Genomic DNA, 25529 nt, shown 5'->3' on the forward strand with positions numbered 1-25529 from the left:
TGCCGTTTGTCTGACTTTTCCAGAGAAGTTTGAGACATTTAGCTCGCTGTCGTTGCAGCAAACAGCGAAAACAAAGCGAGACGCTTGTCTTGCATCAGACAGAAATGCAGCACCGCTAGGTTTTTACGTTCCCATCAGGTGGTTTAACAGACGTTACCATATAGAAGTCAGAAAAGTGTCCTGGAAAGGCTTTTCTCACATCTATGTGTGCCCGGATGTGATGCAAGAGGTCATGTGACCAGTTCTTCCTGGTAAAGATGGCGCAGTGTGGAGAAAACAGCAAAATGATGGAAGAGAGGGAGAAAAGCCTTGAAAAGCCTCTGCGGAGAGCAGAAAACCTTGAAATCCAGATTTTACTGTGGCTTTTATGCTAAACATTGTTCAACGGAAATTCCAACTTTAATTTATCAACATTTTACAAATTTCACTTTTATTTAGCAAAAAAACTGTCATGGAAACGCAGCTTGTGTGGATAACTTTATTTAAAGCTATTTAAAACCAAACAACACGAGAAAAAAAGGTTTTGTGACGCATTCTGACAGGAACGTGGTCCGACTGGACCGAGTTGCAGACGTTAAGCTTCGTCTGACGTCTTCCTCACCCTTCGTCCCCCCCCTACCCAGAGTCAACACAGGACTTGAGTCCAGAAAGGTTCTTCTGAGCTTTTGGTTTGTCGCAGCGAGAAGCAGCATGTGAGGACCTGAATCCTGTCGGGATTCATGGAATTATTCACGCCGAGCCGCTTCGTCCCGCATCGGAAGTCAAACCGAGCTCAGCCCGCCCATAAAGCCCATCTGACCAATCACAGAGCTGCTTGGTCATCTCGTCCCTGAGGTTAGAAAGTTTAATCCAGAACTGTTTCCATCAGCTCACTTTAATTCTTTTTTTCAAGTTTTCTTCTGGGAAATAAAGTATTCAAATATGTGATTAAAGCTCATTCGTTAGTGTTTTTTTTCCTTTCAGGCACATCTGTCCCACGACGTGAACAGTGTGAATGGAAGACGACGAGTCTCTGGCTCCTCAGGACTGGCTCGAGCTGTGGCTTTGCTCCATTGTGATGAAGAAGAGGCAGACTCCTGCAGTCAGCAGGAGGTGCATGGACTCGTAGAGTAATTTGGGGGAAAAGACGCTCCATATAAAGAGATGATAGCGAAGGACAGTTACCAGAACAATGTAGGCAGCAGCCGGCACGGACCTCAGCAGCGCCAAACAGTAGCAGCCGTGGCTCAGTGACACCGGGCTCCTGTGGAGAGGAAGAGGAAGGATGAGACAGGAGGAAGAACACGGAGGAACTTCCCACAGAGCTAAACAGCTTCTTTGTGTCCACATGTGATGAAGATGCAGACTGATGAAGGCCACAACTCTTTTTCACACCTTTCTGATCTGATTATCTCCTCACCATGAGCCGGCTGCTGGAGAATTCTGGTTCTACAGTTAATGACTTTAAACCTGCCTGACGCAAGAAGCCGAAAGAAGAAAACACACTTCATCTCTGATGCACCGAAGCATCAGACTAAATCATCACTGAGGGGAGGAAGGTCAAGCCCCTTCCCGAGTCCAGGAGGAAGCTGATGGAGGAGGAGACGTGGTAGAACAGTCAGGAGGTGGAGGAACACGCTCACGTGTCGGACACAAATATTGATAAATATAATCAGCTGAAAGCTTTTTAATGCGACTGCTGCTGGTTTCATCAGCAGCAGCAGTACAGAGACATCCGCAGAGACGTACGTAAGCTAAATGTTTGTCTTCCCAGACGTACGTCTCTTTCTAAAAAATATTTACAACCTGAAATTTTTGAGAAAAAATAAAAGTTTCAACAATATTTACCATAAAATATTTACATAATTTTTTCTGCTTCTGAACCCTTTATATTTCCACTAAATCTGGATAAATGTTAATTTACCTGAAGGGATTGTTCAATTCCCTGCAATTTACTTTACAAGCCGCTACTTCCCGATTTCCTCTTTTCTGGACCCCCCCCCCCCCCCTTTAATTCTTTAAGGCCCCAATATCCCTCCCTTTTTGTACAATCTTCTTGTTGGAGGGGTGGCTGGCATTATCATTTATTCTTTTTTTCTTTTACCCCAACCAATCCTATTACTTCATATACTCCTGCAAATGTTAATTTTTATTGTAAAAACAGCATGCATCTGTAAGTGATGACAAGACGATCGTGGCATGCCGATGGTTGTGAGATATTTCGACGTTCCCAGTCTCAGCATGAATCCTGTTCTTTTGTTGTTACGTTCTTTTGTGTCCCCCAGCCTTCAGGAATGAAATTCAACAGAGATCTCCACCAAAGGTCACACTGTGTCGCCACAATTTGTTACCCCACACAACGCCGAAGCTAACAGGTTACACTTATCCGGGGTCGGGTTAGGGGGGGGGGGGGGGGGCTAACCAGGGAAGCCCAGACTTTTCTCTCTTTAGCTACATTTGCAAGCTTGTTCTGGGGAATCCCAAGGTGTTCCCAGGACAGCTGAGAGATATGATCCCTCCAGAGTGTCCTGGGTCTTCCCGGGAATCTCCTCCTGGTGGAAAATGGCTGGAACACCTCACCAGGGAGAGGTCCAGGAGGCATCCACACCAGATGCTTGATCCACCTCATCTGGCTCCTCCTGTTGTGGAGGAGCAGCATCTCTATTCTGATCTCCTCCCAGATGACTGAGCTTCTCATCCTGTCTCTAATGAACAGCCTGACCTCCTCTGCAGGGTCAGGAGAATCCAGGAAGAGACCCCACATTCACCTTAGAAACACCTCCAGGGTCCAGAAAGACGTGAAGCTCAACATAGTTTATGATATATAAATACAAAACCCCCTCTATCTTCATGGAAACTAGCAGGACCTTGATGATTCATCTCAAACAAAGACAGTTTTTTGTTTTTTATAGCTAGAATAAAACTTTTCACCATAGAGCAGCAACAGAAGGACAAGACATGTAATCAACACCTTGTTTGTGTGGAGACATGAGCAGATGGTCCGTGTAACGACTCGGGGTTTGAACTATGATTCGTTTGGATGTCCACGCCTGAAAGAGTCTTTTAGCTGTTATGCTATGCTACTTGTTAGCATTGCTGCCACCAGAGGTTTTGAGGTAAAAGCTCTTCTTCCACCTTCCTCCTGAGCTGAAATCTGTTGTTTTAGGAGCTTTTTGAATTTCTTTCAGGGCCAGTTTGCAAAATTCTGCTGTGATTCATTCCTGCAGAAGAGGAGATGTGTGACAAACATCTAAACATAGTAAAAACGAGACTTAACTAAGCCTTAGATCCCGTTGTGTATTTAGAGGTAAACAGAACAACAAAGACCAATGAATAATAACTAAAAACAGCAGAAATCTGCAGAAAAGGATCAAACTCTCACAAGCAAACAGCTCAGAGGATGTCGAGTTAATCATCATCGTCCTGCCTGTATAAAATCCTCACATAATAACAACTTGATTTGTCTCCCTGATCAGAAGGTTTGAAGATCCACAGTGGGAGAAAAGAGTCGTTTTGATATTGTCGAGGGAAGCCTGCAGAGTAGCCATCGATCACAGCTCATTTCCAGGACTTGCCTTTGTGGTCAAGCTGCTGACGCTGCAGAGTGAATCCCAAACAAGCCGAGAAGATTTTCCCTCCATTTGTCCCGATACCGGCCTGCACGCCCCAGCAGGGCTTTCTGCGGAGAGTAGCGCGTGCCAATGAGGAGCGACGGCGGCGCGACCTGCATCGAAATGTGACATCAGCTGGAGGAGTCCCCGCGGACGTCCCCCTGCTGACCTGACATCCCACCGGCGCCGTCATCGCCTCCTATAAAACCTCCGCCTGTGGGTTGTTTGATGATGAAAATGCTCTGAATGCAATAAACCGTCGCTGCAGTCAGACTTCACACCAAACTTCTTCAAAGAGAGATTTCTTTGGTTTAAAACCACTTCATCCCTCAGGTGTTTATTTTCTGATTGATTAAAGTTTAGCGATTTTCTTTTGCTGTTTAAAGGATTCTGCTGCTCCAGCTACATTTCCCAGTAAACCTGAGACGGAGGGGTAAATACGAGCCAAAGCAGCTGATGACAAGAGACACGTTTCAGAATCAGGCCTGTGTTTTAATGCCGTGAAAGCTGAAAAATAAAACAAGTTTCTGATAAACTTCACTGAGTTTTAATTCATTACATTGAGTTTAACAGAATAAAGGTAGGAAAGGAGATGTTTTCCATCCTCTTTGCACCTGATTGCAGCCAGCTTATCAAATGGTCCAAGTAAAAAAAAATTGGTAAAAGTCCAATAATCAATGAAATCTTGCTGATGTTACTTCAAATGTTTAGAAATTTAAATGGACAAATAATAACAACCACACATATAAACTGTGGGTTTAATTTAACTTATTTAACAGTATCTGCTTGTCTGTTATTAAAATTATTTGCAACAAAATGCATTTCAGTTGGGTATGAAGCCAAAAACAAAATAATAACAAAATACTAAACAATACTAACTGCAAATTAATCATAATCAAGGTAATCTGTTCAATTAATTTAAGATCATATCGATCAGCCCAAATACGTCTAATAAACTCAACTGCCATCAGCTGGGGCCAAACTGGGGACCATTTAGCCAGCCTATAAGGCCTCCCCATGCCCACCTGCAGCCCTCATGGGGCTCATACAGCCCACACGGACTTCTTGTATGGGGTCCAACCAAAACCACATGAGACCAGTTTGAGCTCACTCATATCCTCCATAACTAACCCTTATGGACGCCACATGGGCACGGTGCTGGGATTTGGGACCTTCATGGATCCTGTTTGGCCATTGGCTCCAGGTGAAGACTGGCTACCTACTTTGGATGTGGTAGCAGTTTCTAAGGCTCCCTCTGCGGAATCGAACCCTGAATCCCTGTTACCCGAGGTCCCCGTGGAACACACGGAAAATCTCTCTGAAAGCTGATAAGGCAGACGTTTGAATGTCACGTTGCGCCACGAGGGGCTGGCGATTGGTTCGATGTTATCTAGAGTCACCAAAACGACACCAGTTCAGAGTAAAAACCTCAGTGGTCTCATATGATTCCTCGCTGTGATATCTGGGCAACTGGACCTGTTCTGAACACTGTTTTTATCAGAGTAAACACTGGAACCTCACGGGACACTCTGCAAAAAGCAACTACAGCAAAGGTCTCAGATCATCCGGCAGATTTTTGTTGTTCTTGTGCTCCAACACACCTGAGTGAACTTAATGGATCAATAACTGCATTTTCATTACACTTACAGACGCTAACGGAAACACCTACATTTAAAAATAAAGACTGAAATATTGCTAAGAAGTTTTTATGTTCTCATGAGGTGGTTTTTCATACATTTTGATATAGATATTTATCGCAGAAGTGTAATGGAAGCACTTTTTACGCAGCAAATGGAAAACTCGCAATTCTCGTAAACTCTCATCAGCCAGACGAAATTTTACCAACTCAATCTGTTGGTTTCCTTATATAGGCTCTTATGAATTGGCTTTTATTATGTTTATTTTTTTTTTTCCTGTCTATAAAGCATCTTGAGATGGCATTACCGTGATTTGACGCTATATAAATAAAGTTGAATTGAAAACAGGCGTATGCGTCAAACACTGTTCAGCAGAAGCACCTACAAATTGCATTTGTTGTGTGTCAAAACTTAAAAATGTCGCTTTTATTTGGCAAAAAAATGTAATGAAAACGCAGCTGCTACGAAGAAACTGACAACAAGCTGTTGGAACAATTTGATTTGAATCAGATGAGTAGGAGCAGTGAAACAACAAAAACCTGCAGGACACCGGGGTCAGTTGCTCCTGATCTAGGGGGTGGCGAGACGCTGGGACAGATGGCAGCTCGCTTCGCTGCGAACGTCAGCTCAATCCCCAAATCCAACTAGGAGCTTTGTGACTGCAGCAACTCTGTTGGAGCTGGAAATATTGTGGATTGGTGGTGTGGTCAGCACTGCAGCCTTGCTGTGAGAAAAGTGCTGGTCCAAGCCTCGCGTGGAGAATGCTCAAACATCGGCCTTGCTGTGTGGAGTTTCATGTTCCGTGTAGGCGTGGCTTCTCTCCAGGAACTTCCTCCCACATACATGCATGTTGGGTTAACTGGTCACTCAGAGTGGGCGTGGCTGGTTGTTTGTCTCTGCGATGGACTGCTGACCTGTTCAGGTGCTTCTTGCTTGCTAATTGCTGGAACAGACTTCAGCTTTCCCAAACTGCACTGAGCAGCACAGAAAAATTATGAAGCAACCTTTTCACTGCATTCCTCTGACTGGTATTTCCACAACAGAGGCCAAACCACCTGCTTTCATACTAACAGCAGCTTTTGTTCACAGTAACAGAGTTTTAGTTTTGGCTCAGGTAGCAGGGCAGGTGCTGCCCAGCTGCACACCTCATCACTCAGCACTGCACTGAGGTGTCAAGCTCACACATACTGCAAACCAGCCACTGGCCTTCCTCCAGTCCAGTTCTCTCACCATTCATCTTTAATATGCTGTACATGTCTCTCCGTGTTATAACCAGTAAAACAAACTAACCTGCTCTGCTGCAACGTCTACAAACGATTCTGACTATGTAAATATTAGAAAGAAATCAGCATTCATGAAGTAAAAGTAATGAAACTGACGTTGAGCAGCTGGACTTGCACAGTCAGTATGATGCAGAATGAGAGTGAATCCAGACCAAGTGAAGCATATGCAGAACAGCATAAAGCTGCAGTTCCCTCTTCATCCACTAGGGGCTGCAAAACAGAGCAAATCCCCATAGACTTCCATGTTAAAAAGACCAACTTCACAGCAGAAATAAACATGTTTACAGCCAGGTTCAAAAATCCATTTTTAGGTTTTATAGGTCAGGTTTACCTTCATGACAACTGTGGGCCGAGTGATTTTTTTTCTAACTCGCCCGTTTAAAAGTAATTTAATCTTGAAGTTCGGCCTATTTAGGGGTGTGTCCTTTTGACTGACAGGTACCCGATCTCCCGCTTCAAGTAAGAAGAACGTAGAACAACCGCGGTTTTTAGTCGGTTAACAACGTAACTTAGCTTTAGCCCGCTTACCTCTGTTAGCTGCTTATCTCCTGTTATCTCCAGGTTAGTGGGCGCCACATCATTGCCATCTTGGCATCGTCAGGCTTTTCAAGATGGCGATGATATGGCGCCCACCGAGCGTTCATGGTGTTTTTGACACAAAAGGGGTTTTGAACCATAGACTGTATATAAAAGATGGGCGGAGCCTCCGTGACGTCACCTGTAGGTTTCTGAAGAGCTGAATTGAAGCTCGGTGGGCGGTTCCTACCATCGCCATCTTGGCAGGGGCATTCATGTCGTCTCGCTCGGAAAATACAAATATGGGCAAAGAGGTGGAGCTGAGAGGGGGGCTGTGAGCGTCATGGTGGATGATTGACATCGAGCGAACTCTGAGCTGCCTGTAGCTAAGAGCTAACCGAGCTAGCCCCGAGATAACAGAAGATAACCAGCTAACGGATGTAAGCGGGCTAAAGCTAAGTCACATTGTTAACCGGCTAAAAACCGCGGTTGTTCTACGTTCTTCTGAAGCGGGAGATCAGGTACCTGTCAATCAAAAGGACACGTCCCTAAATACGCCGAATTTTGATATGAAATTACTTTAAAACGGGCGAGTTAGAAAATAATTCACTCCCCCCACAGTTGTCATGAAGGTAAACCTGACCTATTAAACCTAAAATGAGTTTTTGTACCAGGCTGTAAACATGTTTATTTCTGCTGTAAACATGTTTATTTCTGCTGTGAAGTTGGTCTTTTTAACATGGGAGTCTATGGGGATTTGCTCTGTTTTGGAGCCCCTAGTGGATGAAGGGGGAACTGCAGGGTTTTGTCTCTTCTTCTTAGGCTTTTTACTTTTAACTGCGGAAGTTTTCTGGTTGGTTCCCCCTCATCATGATGAGAATCTCCCGTTCCACCACATCCTAAAGCTGCTCTGTTGCATGTAGATCTGGAGACTGTTGGAGTACAGTGAACTTATTTACACATTTAACCCTGAACCATACGCTAACTGATTCATCGTCTCGACTTGTAGCTAACAATCTTCACACACGTTAAGCTGATTTAGATTCACGGTCAGGTGACTAATTCCTGTCACAAAGAATTAAAGGTCAAAAGTTTGGCTTCAGTTTTCTTCTTTCGCACAAATACAGCAGCATGCAGAAGTTTGGGCACCCCACACTACAGTTATCTTACTGTTAGTAATCTGGTTGTTCGTGATGGTATTTTTTAACAAACTGTGTTAAAAAATAAACACAAACTAGGCACAAGTTTAGGCATCCTAAGTTTTGTTGCTCCTGGACAACTTCGGCTAAAGTCTCAAACCTTAATTAGCTTGGTAGGGCTCTGTTGTGTTCATGATCATTAAAGGCCAAGTGATGCTCATTTCAAAGCTTTATATGTGCTCTGACTCAGTCCTCGTCCCTGCAATCAGCAGCCATTAAGGGGCTGCTTAACACCAGGAAAATTAAAATAATTGATGACCACAAAGCAGAAGAAGGCTGTGAAAGACAGAAGCATGTTCAGGTGGCTGTTTCTTCACTTCTTCGTCTGATTAAAGTGTTAAACTCAACAGAGGAAGAGGTTGAGAAGTTGAGGTCTGGAAGACCAATAAGCTGAGAGAAGTTCTTACAGGATTTTAAGAGAATCAAACCAGAACAGTTTAATTCTAAAAGACCTCCAGGAAGATTTAGCTCCAGAGCCGGATCATTTATGTGCAAGTCATCGAACAAACGTGCATCCTCACTGCCGAGTCTGAAATCAACATCCTGGTTTGTCTCCAATATTTCAGATTAAATCAGAATTTAGTGAAAAGAGAAACCACCTCAGCTTGGACCTATCCATATTAGGACTTGTGTGACCGCCAGAAGAGAACGTGGGGAAGCTGTCGATGCACTTAAATACACGCAAACATGCTTCACAGTCCATGATCCATGAGAAGAAGGTTTTGTGATTACATCCAGTTTCTCAGCCCAACAACAGGAAATATGTTCATATGTTAGAGAACTACAGTACCGGTCATTCACCCATTATATTCACCAAGTGAGTTGTGTGGTCCTCAGTGTCTCAGTTTTATTTTTCTGTTTAGTTATTTTATAGGGTATCTTTATATTTCTAATTGTTTTAGCTGTTTTTATTACTTTAACAACATTATTATTTAATTTTATTTTTATTTTGTGATATTTTACTCTGTGCAGCACTTTGGCGACACTCGGTTTTTAAAAATGTGCTTTTTAAATAAAGTGGATTGGATAAACCCTTAAAATGACTGGTACGTTTTGTACCAGGCTGTAAACATGTTTATTTCCGCTGTAAACATGTTTATTTTCGCTGTAAACATGTTTATTTCCGCTGTAAAAATGTTTATTTTCGCTGTAAACATGTTTATTTCCACTGTAAACATGTTTATTTCCGCTGTAAACATGATTATTTTCGCTGTAAACATGTTTATTTCCACTGTAAACATGTTTATTTTCGCTGTAAACATGTTTATTTCCACTGTAAACATGTTTATTTCCGCTGTAAACATGTTTATTTTCGCTGTAAACATGTTTATTTCCGCTGTAAACATGTTTATTTTCGCTGTAAACATGCTTATTTTCGCTGTAAACATGTCTATTTCTGCTGTGAAGTTGATCTTTTTAACATGAGACCGTTTGCTCTGTTTTGGAGCCCCTAGTGGATGAGGGGGGAACTGCAGTTTCGGGCACTTGCTAATTCACTTCTAACCATCGAAGGTTGCCAGTTGGTTCAAGGGAAATGCTAAAAGGTGGTTTTACAGGACCGGAGTTTCTGGTTTTTTAAAGAATTTCCACAGCAATAATAAAATCTAATAAATGGATATAAGACCAGGTTACAGGCCGGGTGTCTTTCACTTACCTGTCTCTCTCTGAGCTCAGGTAGCAGACCAGGTGACACGCCCACAGCAGCGGACCTGCGTACGTGCTGAGGGCCGTTAGGAAGACAGCAGGTGCCTCCACGTAGCTTTCCAGTCCAACGAAGCCAACAGAAATGTCCACGGTCGCGATGTTGTTGGAGTTGCCCTGAAAAAGCAGGAAGAAATCTTATTTTTAGAATTGCTAAGAACACAGAAATACAGCGAACACAGACAGAAAGGAGCGCGCTACGATCTGCAGATGAAGCTTTGTAAGCACTTCAGAGGTGTGAAGATCTCTTCCTTTGCTCTTTAATCATTCCTCCGAGCTTCTGCTGACTTCCCAGCTGTCTGTGTCTCCGACCAGGGCGGCGGCATGCAGCTCCTGGGGCTGAAACCACTCAGGAGTCTGCTAAATGTGCCAACAAGCATTTCTTTTGACTAAAAGGGCAGATTTCTGAGAAATACCTCAAACAAGTCATGTTAAAACAATTCAACTGGAAGTGATCCTGTCTGCAGATTAAATCACGTAGCATGACTCAGCTCAGTCACAATACTAAACAAACTGTCTGGTTGTTCCTTTTTGTATAAAATCTGCTAGACATTTCATATCTCTATACTGACCGGCTCACAATGGACATATAAAATATGGTATCAATGCTTTTAGGCCCGGGACGACATGCTTTTCTCTCGATTAGATTTTTAACAATTTTCTGGAACCCGATTTAAATTACGATTCCTCAGTATTGATGATTTCTATTATTTTTATTGATGATTTTTACTTTGCTTTTTACACAGCAGACCTGCCATGTACAAATAAATATCACCAGCTGTAATTATTAGTAACATAGCTTCTATTACATAGAGAATACTGGTGATTATAAACTCACTTATATACTTCGACTATTACCAGTTTAGTCCACTAGTATGTAACAGATAATTATTATAATTTATTCACCTGTATACTTTGATTATTACTATTACAGCCCGTTTGTATGAAATAGATAATAAGCTGAACGCTTTATCAGCCAGCAGAAACTCAGGATACGCGCATTTTGTATTTCACACTGAAACCCTGCTGTTTTGAATGTTATTTATATTGACTGCACTCTGTTATGGTTGTACTCAGGCACTAATGTAATGACTTTTATAATAATGATTGTTTAATAATGGAATAATATGCTTTTACAATGTTTTATTTAGTAATTTTAACATCTGTTAGGGGACAACAGATGGAAATTAGCCTATGGCTGCAATCTGGCTTGTTTACATCTGCAAACTGTACATGACGCTCATTAACTGGCATTGTCCCTTTTGAATAAAAAAGAAATTGAAATTGAAAATTGAATGTGCATTACAGAGTTTACAAACAGCTTTCCACATGTCCAGCTCTGCTTTTCCCTTCAGAGCAAAACATCCTAAATGTGTCCAGACTTTTGATTTAAAATGTGATGATGGAGGATTTATCTCTGCACGTTTCTGCAGGTTGTCCAACATTCTCCGTCTTCTGTCTACGTGTTTTCCAAAACAGAAACAACGTCATGTCGCTGGACAGTTGAAGAGAAACATTTTGCCCCCTGCTGGACAAAAGCAGTAACTTCTTCTCCATTTGGCATCTAAAATATAGACCAGGGGTCGGCAACTCCGGTCCTCCAGTGGCACAGTCCTGCAAATGTTAGGAGTTTCTCTGCTGCAACACACCTGGCATACATCAGACCTAATCAGCGGACTGGTGCAGAGCTTGATGTCAAGCTCTGCACCAGTCCGCTGATTAGCCATTGATTTGAATCAGGTGTTTTACAGCAAGGAAACCCCTAACATTTGCAGGACTGTGCCACTGGAGGACCGGAGTTGCCCACCCCTGATATAAACATTTAAAACTGAAAAAAAAAACATTGATTTTTCACCAAAAAATAGATTTAAAAATTGTAAAACAAAAAAATTTCCGATTTTTATGTGAACCGATTTTTTTTCCCACCCCTAAATGCTATGGTATGACTGAAAGCATCATTGCTTTTCTGATAAAATAATAATATACATGAACTGTATCTGTTTATTATCCACAAGGGCTGAATAAATAAAACACACACACACAAAAACAAAAACAACAACAACAAAAAATCTTTCCACAAGACTGTGTCATCATCTTCGCAACGCCCCCCCTCCACCACTGGTTAAAGTAGGGACCCCCAACCCTCTTCCTCCAGCCCACTGGCCTGCAGATGTTAGATGCTTCCCTGCTTCAACACACCTGACTTTAACGAACAGCTCAAGAGACTTGTATAGTTTGTCAAAGATCCGTTTAATTTGAATCAAGTGCGTTGCAGCAGGGACACATCTAATCCCTGCAGGATACCTGGGATCAGGTTTGGGGATCATGTTGTACTGTCATACTGTCTGCATGTTTGCTCCATCTTACGCTTTCATACACAACGAGGAGAAAAATCAGTGGTTTCCACGTCCGCTCAAACAAATGTGACGATGCACCCAATAATGCTTCCTTCCCTCGTCTGAGCACACGTCTGTGATCGCAGAAGAAGAAAACACAAACAGCTGGTTCCATTTTAAACAAAACGCAGCATGCATCAGTGAGCAGGTTGGAGGCTGCACATGGAGATTTTCTGCTTGCATTCCTACTGAAATCCCGCTGTGATGCTTCGGATGTCATTTTATTCAGACAACGCATTCATCACTTATGGAAAAAGCAGCCTGAAATGTTTCTGTAATAACTTTCAGAGAAGAGTGTGTCTGGTGTGAGGCTGCAGATGGCGGCTGATGCAGTTTCCTTCATGGAGTCTGTCGGAGGATTGAAAAGTGTGACTCCACTCGTGTGGCAACGTCTGTAGAAATCGGCTCCTTGTTAGTAAACACGCTCATGATGACCATCTGGTCTTGAGAAGGCGATTAATCCTGAGATATTTGGATATTTGACTAATTCAATTCCCACCGCGTTGTATTAATTATAATTAATTTATTTTCACGATTAATGAAAAGTTACCGACTTCTATCCTTTTTTGGTGTTAATAACGTATCATAAAATCGCGATGTTTTCTCACAGTAACGTTACTCCTGAATAGTAAATGTACACATCTGTAACTTTTACGTTGTGCTAACGTTATCTGCGCCTGCTGTTTCCTTATTCACCTTTAAAATGAAGAGGATATTCTTTATGGAATATTCCACAGCTGGAGGTGTGATATCCATCCTGTCATAAAATATTTATACTATAGACCACTATCGACGACTTGTGATTAATTCTGCTCTTGTGAAGTGTGACGATCGATTAACGAGGTAATTATAAAAGTAATGGTAAGCTAAATCTAATAATATCTCCATCAGATGGTAGTTTGGGAGGTTTGTAAACCAGGAGTTTTGGATCATTATACAGATCTGGAGATCTTAAAACATGGCTGTCTGACCTGATCACATAAATGCTGAACTGGTTTGGAAAGTGGGCTGCATGGTGGAATAGTGAAAGAAGATTGCTGGTTCAATCCTCCCACCGTCCAAAGACATGCATGTTAGGTTACTCTAAATTGTCCATAGGAGTGAGTGTGAGAGGTTGTTTGTCTCTGCGATGGACTGATGAGCTGTCCAGGGTGTACCCTGCCTTTCACCCAAAGACTGCTGGGATAGACTCCAGATTCCCCGCGACGCTTCAGCGGTTAGGATAATGAATGACTGAATGAATGAATTAATGAATGAATGGTTTGGAAAGTGTGAATAAGTTATGCTGTCATAATGGCAACTAGCATTTTGGCACCCCATAACAAACAGTATTAAGTCACTGAGAATGGTCTTTGTTAGCATTAAATTAGCTTTAAGCTAATGTGGCTAATGCTAATGCCATTTTTAGTTTCCAGGGAGTGTATTTAGAGATCCCACATTAACTCAGTTAATCAAGAATTTCACACTAAAACTAAAAATAAACTTTAAAGATGCTCAAAGCAAGCCTCAATTTTCGCATTTCTTAGCGCTAACTAAGCTAGCGCTACATGATCCAGTTTTATTTAACCAGGAGGCTAGCAAGGCTGCTAGTTGGTTTTAAAGTAGTTGAAGCATGAAAATGTGGAGAAATATATCCTGTAAGTCTGATTTTGTATAAGAAGATTAAATAAGGAAGATAAAGGGTGATATTTCTGACTGTTTTGTAAAGGAAGGACACAGACCAGGTTAAGACAGACTGTCACGGGGTCCTCTGCTGTTCCCAATAAGATGGCGCAGTCCTGACTTCATTCGAGGTGTTTTTATTCGTTCCCGGTCAATCCACCAACGTGCAGTAATATATACAGTGACCAATATGTACAATATGTACAACTATTTACACTGATTCCGCTAGTAAACCTCTCCAGCTCCAAAACACACTGACTTGCTATGCTCCAATCTCGACTCCTCACTCTCCACCCCGACAACTCCAAAATGCACGTCTTATGAATCCCAAGCCCCGCCCACCAGGAACTCCCTAATTACCACAAAGAACAGGTTTCTCTTAACTCCCCACATTAATACATACACAACACACCAACATTTAGACACATTGGTGAACCCCACATTTCCCACATTTAAAACATACAGAACACAAACATAATATTCTGGCGCCTTGCCACGTTCAGTGGGGCACCGGATGGTGACGTCACTGCCGCATTGCACATTTCGTGGCTATTTAAACATCGCACACCCATTGATCCGTTTACCCATTCATCCCCAGCAGATATGGTCGACACCCAGCTAAGTTACTCTCCTGTACCCTGTTCCCATCACTGTGACGAGGGGGCTTTGTCTCACAGACAGTGATGTGAAGTTGGCCACAGAAAGTCATCTGGTACGACACACCAGTAACACCAAGCTAACACTGCCAGAAAGAGAAGCCAATGATCCTCCAACTAAAGCCCCCCCCAAGCAACCATCATCTACTGGCCTTTCTGAACTTGCTGCAAACATTTCCCCCTGCTGACCCAGATTATTACTATAAAGATGTTTCATTTCTCTCCTGCAGCTCAGATGAACGTGTAACCCCGCGCTCTCAGATCGACTGGAAGTAAAAACCGCTGATTAAATTTTAATTAAACGTAATTTAGATGATTCTGCATGACATGAGCTTTTGTTTTGGAGCAGCTGACCAAATCAAGTGTTGCTCTTTTACACATCCATTGTGGGTGCAGCTGCCTGAGGAGGTTATAAGGCAAACGGTCCGTAATTACATGCCTGGATGCCCAGACAGAAAACTGTCTGGTGGCGGTCTATCCCAAACCCGCCACGGCATTAATGACCCAAAGGTGACGAGGGTTATTAAACCGTTAGCGACGTGGAATTTCTGTGCATCGGAAAGCTAATTTCTGCTGCAGATGGGGGTAAATTAAAAGACAGGTAACATATCAGCCTTTCAGGTAAGTTTATAACAACATAAAACCCACTGGAATAAACATTCCAGCTGGCCTTGATGGCCGAGCAGGAAGTCTGTCTTATAATTTATACAATACAGAATCAAGCGCTTCGTCTTCGGTGGCTTTCGCAAACGTTTTCACTCCACGTGTCAGACTGTTAAATTACATGTCTCCTACAATCAAGGAAGGAAAGCACGCCAGAGTTTCCTTTTCCATCCCAGGAGCATCAACACAAACCAGGTTTGTTTTTAACAGAGAGAATTATTTAGAAGGATTACTGCAGGGTAAATTGTTGGTAATTAAAGTTGATTTGCAGAGCTCACTTTGTAGTTTGAGAGGAAATAAAGACTGAAAACAGCTTCTGTTATTGGCTTCGTTCATCTTTTCTCTTTTGTTTTTCAACAGTAAGTTCAGAACGAAACACTCCCCAACTGTTCTCATTGCAATAAATAAAGTTGAAATATGAACATTTTAATGAATTTTAATGATTTGTTTTCAATGCAAAAGCACATTTTCACCAAAACTGAAACATTTCCATAAAATCCAGGAGGAAATGATCTGGTTTCCTGGTCTGCGTGCGTGTCATGTGTACCCACCTGATTTCTGCACATGCAGGACTGGACAAAAATCAACATTTGGCACACAATCAGCCTTTTGTTCCATTAGATATGCAGCAAATTCAGCTGAAAAATGTCAGAAAATCTGAATGTAGCTCATTTCTAAGGAACAGTGTTAAACCTTTCTCAGTTTGTTGCTCCTGAACATAGTTAATCCAGCATCCATCTTGCATCCTGTCTCTTCTCTTCTTTTTTCCTTTCCAGTTGTTTCCCTTCTGTCTTCACAAACTAAACTCCAACTCAATTCTTTTCGGCTTCTCCAGCGCTTCTTTTGTTAATTTGCTGCTCAACACCAACAAAGTGCTGCTTCACAGCCGAGACTCTCGGACGACTTCCAGCTGTCTGGTTTGATGTCACACATTGGCTTCATTAAAATTTTACTTTTGGCTTTTAAAGGTTTAAACGATCTGGCTCCTTCGTATCTTTCTGAGCTTCTGCACCGTCACCGTCCTGTTAGAGATCTGAAGACCAGATGCCTCCAGTGGTCCCCAGGACTCGTCTTCTCCACAGCAGCCCCCTCATTTGGAGATCTGCTAGGACTTTAAGTGATGTTAAGTCTCTTTTAAAACCTCATGTTTTCACGCTGGTTTTTGCCTCCAGGGACCATTAGGCTTTTTTTGGTCTTATATTGTCTATTTAACTGTTGTTTTATGCTATTAATGTTAATGTTTACCTGTACAGCTCTGTGGTTACCTTGTAGCATGTCAAAGTGCTCCATAAAGTTTTGATTGATTGATTGATTCTCATCAGAGATGGCGGTGACGGATTTCACACTCTCCAACCATAGAGGACCATTATTTGTCTTATTTGATCTTTGGCTACTCCTGATTGGACATTACCATCAATTTAAGCTCTTCGACTGGTTGAAAGTTTGACAGGAAGTGACTTCTTCATCATTTTCAGGTGAAACTAGAGGTCTTTTAGCAACATGGTAGTGATACTGATCTTGTTTATTAATAAAAATGTGCTGAATAATGGCGTTATCGCGGATCATTGTGGATTCACCAGATAGAATCTGTAATATACAAAATTTTGCTGCTGGATTGTGAACCTCCTGAACGGGATATAAACAACTGGAAAACTTCCGTAGATCGATGAAAGGGTAAACTATGCATCACATTTTACCCCACAGAGTTACACGCTACCACACTGGGGATCTCACAGTGTTTTAAGGGTTAATTTCTACAGAAGCCCAGAACCAACACTGTAAACAGTTATTTGCTGCTCGTCACAGCTACGGATGCCTACCTGGAAGTAAAAGAAGGCTTGACCAAACCAGTAGTGCATGATGGTGGTCTGAGCTGCATCGTAGTGGAGCTTCTTCCAGATAAACTGGGCCATGAGCGTCTGGATCAACAGGCAGCAGCAGAGGACCGGCAGGTTGTGCGCCCGGAACAGGAGAGAAACCAGCAAAACCAAGCCGCTGTAAATCTCCCATAATCCCCTGCTCTTCAGCTTGGCATCTGCCGTGATGATCTGGGACCGCAGGAGGTCCTTAGAGCCCGTGAAGAGGATGCCCAAAACAAAGACGTAAACAAAGCGTGCCTCCACTGTTCCCCTGAAAGACAGAAAAATAAAAAGATTAGACGTTGCAGAGACAGGAAGCAGACATCTCCACAAAAACCTCTCGTTCAATATTCCAGTTATTGTGTTCTGACTGACAACGGGACGCGGACTCCGGACGCCGCGCTTTACTCTGCAATAAAAAATATGCAGATGTGGGTTCTGAAGAATTTAATCCAGGATTTATTTACTGAACAACAAAAGCTTCATGAAACTACTAATCAGAATCCAAACAAGCTCAGTAAACATCCTTCAGAAGAAAACAGGAAGGAGCTACCTGAATAGGACGCTAATCAAAGAGATGGATGAAGCAACTTTTGTCGAATCAGAGAAAATAAAATTCATCAACAAGCCAGAGAAGTCGTTTGTTCAGATGGATCTTTTCTTCACTGTTCAGTTTTAATTAACTTCATATCTCTGCCTCTCGTCTGACAGTATTCCTCATATTTGGGTGACTCACAACCCTTCCTTTATCCTGAACCTGGTGTGTCAGTGTAACATTAATAATTCAAGGTCAGCAGGTGGAAGTCGGAGCAGATCGCCAGAGGAAAACAGGCGTCTCACACCGCTGCTGCTTCTGCTTCCATCTGACTTTAAAGAACTTCTTATTTTATTTTAGGTTCATTTTAAGGTTAATAGTTTCTTAAATTATTAGCCTGAATCAATTTAATGGATGTAATGTTTGCTGGTCTCAGAAATTCTGCCATCATAATTTCTATTTGAATCAGAATCCAGAGATCAATAATAAGACGATATTGCAGCGATCGTTTCCATTCAGGATCTTCCACCTGCGGGACTTCTCTCATCTCCGACTCAGTTCCAGAGGTTTTGGTTTAACCTCTCTGGTATCATCCTCTGCTCTTCATCTTGTGTTTCTCCTTCTGCTGAGGTTGCCAGTTTGGAAAGTTTTCGCCCAAAGCAAGAAGCCAGAGAAGTTTACAAGGCATCACATGCTGTCTGAAGTGTAAAATCTGCTGAGAAAGGGCAGCTATCGTACTGCCATAAACTAATGATAATGATACTGGACACAATTATATCTATCAGTACTTTAAATTATTATACTTGGATTTGAATTTAATTGCTTCCTTTGAAAAGAGCTTGAAACGATTTTCTGTGACAAATAGTGAAATTTAATTGAAAATAAGATGTTATATTGACTTTGCTCTAACATAAGACATTAAACTGTGTATTAAGGCTGTTGCACACCGAGGTTTCTGAGATTAGTGACATTACTGCCTCTGAACTCCAACAAATCTCCAAGTTTTTGTTTTCTCCTTTTTATCTTTAGTGGGAAAATAAAAGCTCCAATGCCGCTTCTGTAGCAACAAAGTTAATAAAAAGAACATTTTAGAGGTAAAGCACACTGCGATAAGAGGATGATGGAGCAAAGTCTCCGCTCAGGCACCAGACATGGTTACTGTAACTGCACCCTGACTACAATAAAGTTGGGATGTTTAGTAAAACATAAGTTAAAAACAAATGATTTGCAAATCCTTTTAAACCATTATTCAATTGTATAAACTACGAAGACAAGATATTTAAAGTTTAAAAAGCTGATAAACTTTTTTGTTTTTTGCAAATATGCACTCATTTTGAATTTGATGCCGGCAAGACATTCTGGAAAGCTGGAACTCGAGCAACAAAAGACGGGAAAGTTAAGGAATGCTAAAAAAAAAAAACCCCAAAAAAACCTGTTTGAGTCATTCCATAGGTGAACAGGTTAATCGGAAACAGGTGAGTGCCACGATTGGGTATAAAAGGAGCATCGCCAAAAGGTTCAGTCCCTCTCTGTTTGGTAGGAATTCAGCTTCCCTCCAAAAGTAACTGCTCTGCGCCTTATGTACAGCCTCTAGCTAGCAGACATTATGGCTAACAGATGTTATGCTACAGACATTATGACTAATGATATTATGGCTAGCAGATATTATGGCTAGCAGACGTTATGGCTAAAAGATGTTATGGCTAGTGGAAGTTATGGCTATTAAATGTTATGCTAATGGACGTTATGGCTAGCAGATGTTATGACTAGTGGACATTATGGCTAGAGAATGTTATGGCTAGCAGATATTATGGCTAGCACACGTTATAGCTAACAGATAGTATGGCCAGCAGACATTATGGTTAGCGAACATTATGGCTAGCAGACATTATGGCTAGTGGACGTTATGCCCAACAGATGTTATGGTGAGTGAACATTATGGCTAACAGATGTTATGGCTAGTGGACGTTATGGCTAGTGAACATTATAGCTAACAGATAGTATAGCTAGCAGACATTATGGTTTGTGAATGTTATGGCTTGTGGACATTATGGCTAACAGATGTTATGGCTAGTGGACGTTATGGCTAGTGAACATTATAGCTAACAGATAGTATAGCTAGCAGACATTATGGTTTGTGAATGTTATGGCTTGTGGACATTATGGCTAACAGATGTTATGGCTAGTGGACGTTATGGCTAGTGAACATTATAGCTAACAGATAGTATAGCTAGCAGACATTATGGTTTGTGAATGTTATGGCTTGTGGACATTATGGCTAACAGATGTTATGGCTAGCAGACCTTCTTAAAATAACCTGTTTGGGAGCACTTCAGCTTCCCAGTGAGAAAATGGACAGACATGTGGACAATATGAAAGCAGTCTGTCTGTCCTCTGCAGAGCTGTGCTGGACAGCCGATCCCCCATCTCTTGCTGAAAACTGGTTCTGGATGAACGATACTGAAACCACATAATCACTACAAAAAACATGATGGTGTTTAAATTGTCACTATATTAAAGAACTGTTCAAAGAGAAATTTTCTTATGTTAATATTTCCTAGCAACTTTTGTCTTTAATAAAATCAAGTACTGTAAAGTGCTCTTTTTTAAAGAAAAGGACGACTTATCTACTCTGTCACATTTCTCAAACATGTTACATTAATTAAATAAAAAATAGTGTTTTCAGGCCCTGAAACCACCAGTTCCTGGATAGTGACATGCCGAAAAGAAAATAAACTCATCTCTGTGTGGACACGGACTTCATTTAAATCCCACAGGCTCTGAGTAGTCGAATCCTCTGCGACTCTCTGTGCTCTTTGCGGGGCCCCCTTGGGGGTCCAGGGACCCCAGGTTGGGAACCACTGAACTACAGGATAATGGCTGACCTGAAGGAGCTGAGCGAGTATTGGACATGTATTATTGGGAATGTATTCAATCAGTATGTTTTATGGAGACAAACTATTCCAACAGAGGAAAGGAGCAGAGTAATGTTCTCCATCCAGCACTATTCTTCATTATTCACCGTTGCCCTGGCAATACTGCAGGGAATGTATTCATTATTATCTTAAGCAAAGGGGACGGAAAAAAAAGGAAAAATCCAAAACCTGAATTGAATTTTATGCAAGAACAGTGATGGATGTGCGCTGCTGCCAGGGTTTAGGCGTTAACTAATGTGCAGGAAGAAAACCTTGAGAGAAATTGAACACTAATCTTTCTGACTTCTGTTGCTGCTGCTGTCTAACAACTCTGCTTTACATGGAAGATGCAGGATGCACACAACTGCAGACATGTTTTCTCTCCTGCAGCCAAATTCCAGGAACAATGAACATGCTCTCCAACACTAAGGCGAGACAAATGGCATCTTGTATGCTTTGACACATTTTTGAGGCAGAGTGCACAAGTCAGCCTGGTTGAACCAATAAAAGCTACAGATTCCCGAGCTCCTCAAAGAGAATTTCCAGGACTCTTCAGGTTGAAAGACAATCTCTTATGTCACCTGCTAGCCGTGAGCCGATTCACTTTCAAATCGATTCATTTTGATGTATCAATTCGATATTGATTAATAAATGTTCAAAACTGATAATAAGTCTAGAGATCTTGGACTCTGGAACATGGGAAGGTCATGTGGTCTAGGGAGTCCAGATCATAGACCTAGACAGACGGCGCCTCCGGCAGTTAAAAGGGAAGCCTATGCAGAAGTGCATAAAACTGCAGTTCCCCCTTCATCCACTAGGGGCTGCCAAACAGAGCGAATCCCCATAGACTCCCATGTTAAAAAGACCAACTTCACAGCAGAAATAAACATGTTTACAGCAGAAATAAACATGTTAACAGCAGAAATAAACATGTTTACAGCAGAAAAAAACATGTTTCCAACCTGGTACAAAAATCCATTTTAGGGTTATAGGTAAGGTTTACCTTCATGACAACTGTGGTGGGACTGAGTTTTTTTCTAACTCGCCCGTTTAAAAGTAATTTAATCTTGAAATTTGGCATATTTAGGGGCGTGTCCTTTTGATTGACAGGTACCCGATTTCCTGCTTCAAGTCAGAAGAACGTAGAACAACCGCGGTTTTTAGCCGGTTAACAACGCAACTTAGCTTTAGTCCGCTTACCTCTGTTAGCTGGTTAGCTCCTGTTAGCTTGGTTAGCTCTTAGCTACAGGCAGCTCGGGGTTCACTCGATGTCAGTCATCCCTCATGATGCTCACAGCCCCCCTCTCAGCTCCACCTCTTTGCCCATATTTGTATTTTCCGGGTGAGACGACACACATGCCCCTGCCAAGATGGTGATGGTAGGAACCGCCCACCGAGCTTCAATTCAGCTCTTCAGAAACCTACGGGTGACGTCACGGAGGTTCTGCTCATCGTTTTATATACAGTCTGTTGTCCAATTTTACCCTGTTCCAGACTGATTGGAGAGCAGACCTCTACAGTAGTCTGTGACCTGGTGTTGCTGCAGTTGGTCAGGTCTAAGTTCAAGGCCTTGGTTCAGCAACACTATGTTGACCCTAAGAATGACCTGACTACACTGAATGAGCAGGTCATTCCATCTTCCTGTTGGAACGGCCATATTTCATGTTTACAATTCCAGGATTCATGGGGTCAGATTGTGAAAGAGTGGCTCAGGGACCAGGATCATTTCCACACATGGATAGCCCACCACCGACTCCAGACCTGAATCCTGCTGAGAGTCTCTGGAATCTGTTGGACGTGGGACTCTCCCATCGCCAGAATGAGATCTTGGAGATAAAATGAAGCAACTCAGGATGGAAATAAATGTTGTGAGATTACAGAAGCTTATGACGACAACGCCACGGCGAATATGTGACACAGTCAAAGCTAAAACCAGTGAAATGTTAGTGTGTGTCTTTGCCTTTGGGCAGGTGGTGTATCTCCTGCCCACAGTGGCCTGTAAAAGACCGATAACACAGCAACAAAGTTGCCTTTTTTATTTTCTTCACAATCAATCCGTGCGTTTACATGGGAGTTTAAATTACTCTTTAATTCTGAATAAAAGATAATTCCACTTTAAACAGATGAAAAACGACCATGTAAACACTTAATTCCTAATGCAAATTTCTGTTCAGAATGAAACTTAATACTGATGTAAGTGTCTGGTTTATTCGCATTTTAATCCCGAACTATTTAATTCCTCTGTCATGTAAACCTTCATTCCGCTCTAAGTTAATTCCGGTCGTTCTGAGCATGCTCGTTACCTTCACCTCCCGTGTTCGGTGGTCTATCTTTCTTCTCCTTCTCAGTTGCTGCAGAAAGTGAAGCTGCTACTTCACATTTAGAATAAAAATAGCAGAATTATAATTTTCATGTAAACTCGTAGGAGAATATGTTAATTCCGAATTATTTAATTCCAAATTATTAATTCCGAATTAAAAAAACATCATGTAACCGTGGCCATTATGGAGTTGTTGTGACTTTTATGGACTGATTCTCCAATGCAGAGATGGAGGCTTTCCAGTTAGGATGTTTGCTTTTTGCAGAAGTTGCGTTCGTGTTGGCTTCAACGGTGACCTCCAGTAGCAACTGGGAAGGTTTGGAGCCTCATCTGGAGATACAGGGATGAACATTATCACCTGAGTTAATATGAGGCTACAGTCATCCACTGGAAAAGAGGTTGGTAAACAGCTGCTGCTTCAAGTGGAAGAGTTTAAATATCATGTCCTGATAAAAAACCAGAGAAGAGTTGGAAGGTTAAGTCTCGTGTATCATCCGGAGTTGTGGGAGGAAGTCTGAATGAGATGGTGGACAGCAGCTAACCTTTGGTAAAAAGGCGAGGAGCTGAGTTTTCAGAGGATCACATGCCTAGTCAGGAAGCTTTCAGGGACTTCTTTTGAGCAATTTTCACCAGGAGGAGAATCCAGAACTGCTGGAGATTCCCTCTGAGGTTTACAATGCACTTTTCCTGATTCCACAACAAGAAAGTCATTTTCCTTACTTGTGGCATCGTTCGCTGAGGTCGTTTTGTGGATTTGAGAAGCTTGTTGGGAAACAAAGCAGGAGCTCTCGAGTCATTTCGAGGCCGATCTACAATCGGTTTGATAAGACGAGGCAGGACATTAAACATTTATTAAAGCAGATTGAGCATGAATGAATATGCTCAATAATCGATGGATCAAAGTTTATCTTGTAAAGAGACTCTAGAAAATGACTCAAAACAGCATTAATACTGATTCTCTTGAATCCTCTTTTCATTATATTAAAAAAAAAGTATTTTGCAGTAATTATGCTAACCTGTTAATAACAACCTTATAACCATAATAACCTCAATCAGCATTGTGCTGGGAGACATGCGGTTTTACAAAAAAACAGATTTTACTCATGTTCACATCGAAATTCACCTAAAAAAATCCAAGTTAGCTTGAAGTGAAGCATTGGTTTCATTCAAAGCATCTGACTGGATGCTTCGAATGAAACCAAACAGATAATCGTCTTACAGTACTGGAGACGGAAAACCTGGAAAACTGAAGCAGTTCTACTTTCCAGTAGAAGTCATAGATCGTAAAACTCTCTTTCAGACCATTTCGTTAGTCCGGATGGCATTTTCTCCTTTTCAGCTGTGATGGAACAACGATCAGGACATCTCGCATTAATCACATACACTCACCGGCCAGTTATTAACTTCACACGTTCACCTGCATGTCAACACATGTATCTAACCCGCCAATCACACGGCAGCATGTAGTCATGTGGTCACGGTGGAGATGACTCGCCTAAGTTCAAACTGAGCATCAGAACGAGGAAGAAAGGAGATTTGAGGTTGTTGGTCTGAGTATTTACTGAGATTTTCAACAATCTCCAGGGTTTCCAGAGAAGGTCTGAAGAGGAGAAAACATCCAGAGGTCAATAATACAATAGAAAATGGAGAAACGTTACTGGTCTGATGAGTCTCCATTTCAGTTCCATATTCACATGGTAGGATCAGAATCTGCTGGAAACATCATGACAACATGGATCCATCCGTCTTCTGGTCCCACTCTGGTCCCCTCAGTATCAGTATGACATGGTTTAACCTCCACAGCCTGAGTGTTGCTGCTGACCATGTCCATCCCTTCTGATCACGGATGAGGTGGAACGGGAGATTCTCATCGTGATGAGGTGGAACGGGAGATTCTCATGGTGATGAGGTGGAACGGGAGATTCTCATCGTGATGAGGTGGAACGGGAGATTCTCATGGTGATGAGGTGGAACGGGAGATTCTCATGGTGATGAGGTGGAACGGGAGATTCTCATGGTGATGAGGTGGAACGGGAGATTCTCATGGTGATGAGGTGGAACGGGAGATTCTCATGGTGATGAGGTGGAACGGGAGATTCTCATGGTGATGAGGCGGAACGGGAGATTCTCATGGTGATGAGGTGGAACGGGAGATTCTCATGGTGATGAGGTGGAACGAGAGATTCTCATGGTGATGAGGTGGAATGGGAGATTCTCATCAGGATGAGGTGGAATGGGAGATTCTCATGGTGATGAGGTGGAACGGGAGATTCTCATGGTGATGAGGTGGAACGGGAGATTCTCATCATGATGAGGCGGAACGGGAGATTCTCATAGTGATGAGGTGGAACGGGAGATTCTCATCATGATGAGGCGGAACGGGAGATTCTCATCATGATGAGGTGGAACGGGAGATTCTCATGGTGATGAGGCGGAACGGGAGATTCTCATAGTGATGAGGTGGAACGGGAGATTCTCATAGTGATGAGGTGGAACGGGAGATTCTCATCATGATGAGGCGGAACGGGAGATTCTCATCATGATGAGGTGGAACGGGAGATTCTCATCATGATGAGGTGGAACGGGAGATTCTCATC

The 25529-nt window shown here is 42.2% G+C and overlaps 1 protein-coding gene across 1 annotated transcript in view; it reads right to left on the minus strand.

Annotated features, from left to right (window-relative positions):
• Nucleotides 1–1020: 1020 nt before the first annotated feature.
• pigg (phosphatidylinositol glycan anchor biosynthesis class G (EMM blood group)) overlaps nucleotides 1021–25529 on the minus strand; it is a gene marked incomplete at its 3' end in the record, with an annotated part of 109359 nt that continues 84850 nt past the window's right edge. Inside the window, exons 10-12 of the mRNA XM_079249810.1 lie at nucleotides 17124–17433; nucleotides 9880–10043; nucleotides 1021–1243 (exon numbers count right to left, since the gene is read on the minus strand). Coding sequence (XP_079105936.1) covers nucleotides 1021–1243; nucleotides 9880–10043; nucleotides 17124–17433 — 697 coding nt within the window. The remainder of the gene's footprint in view (nucleotides 1244–9879; nucleotides 10044–17123; nucleotides 17434–25529) is intronic.

This window comes from Telmatherina bonti (genome assembly GCF_933228915.1).
Source record: "Telmatherina bonti genome assembly, chromosome: 12".
NCBI classification, from domain to species: Eukaryota; Metazoa; Chordata; class Actinopteri; order Atheriniformes; family Telmatherinidae; genus Telmatherina; species Telmatherina bonti.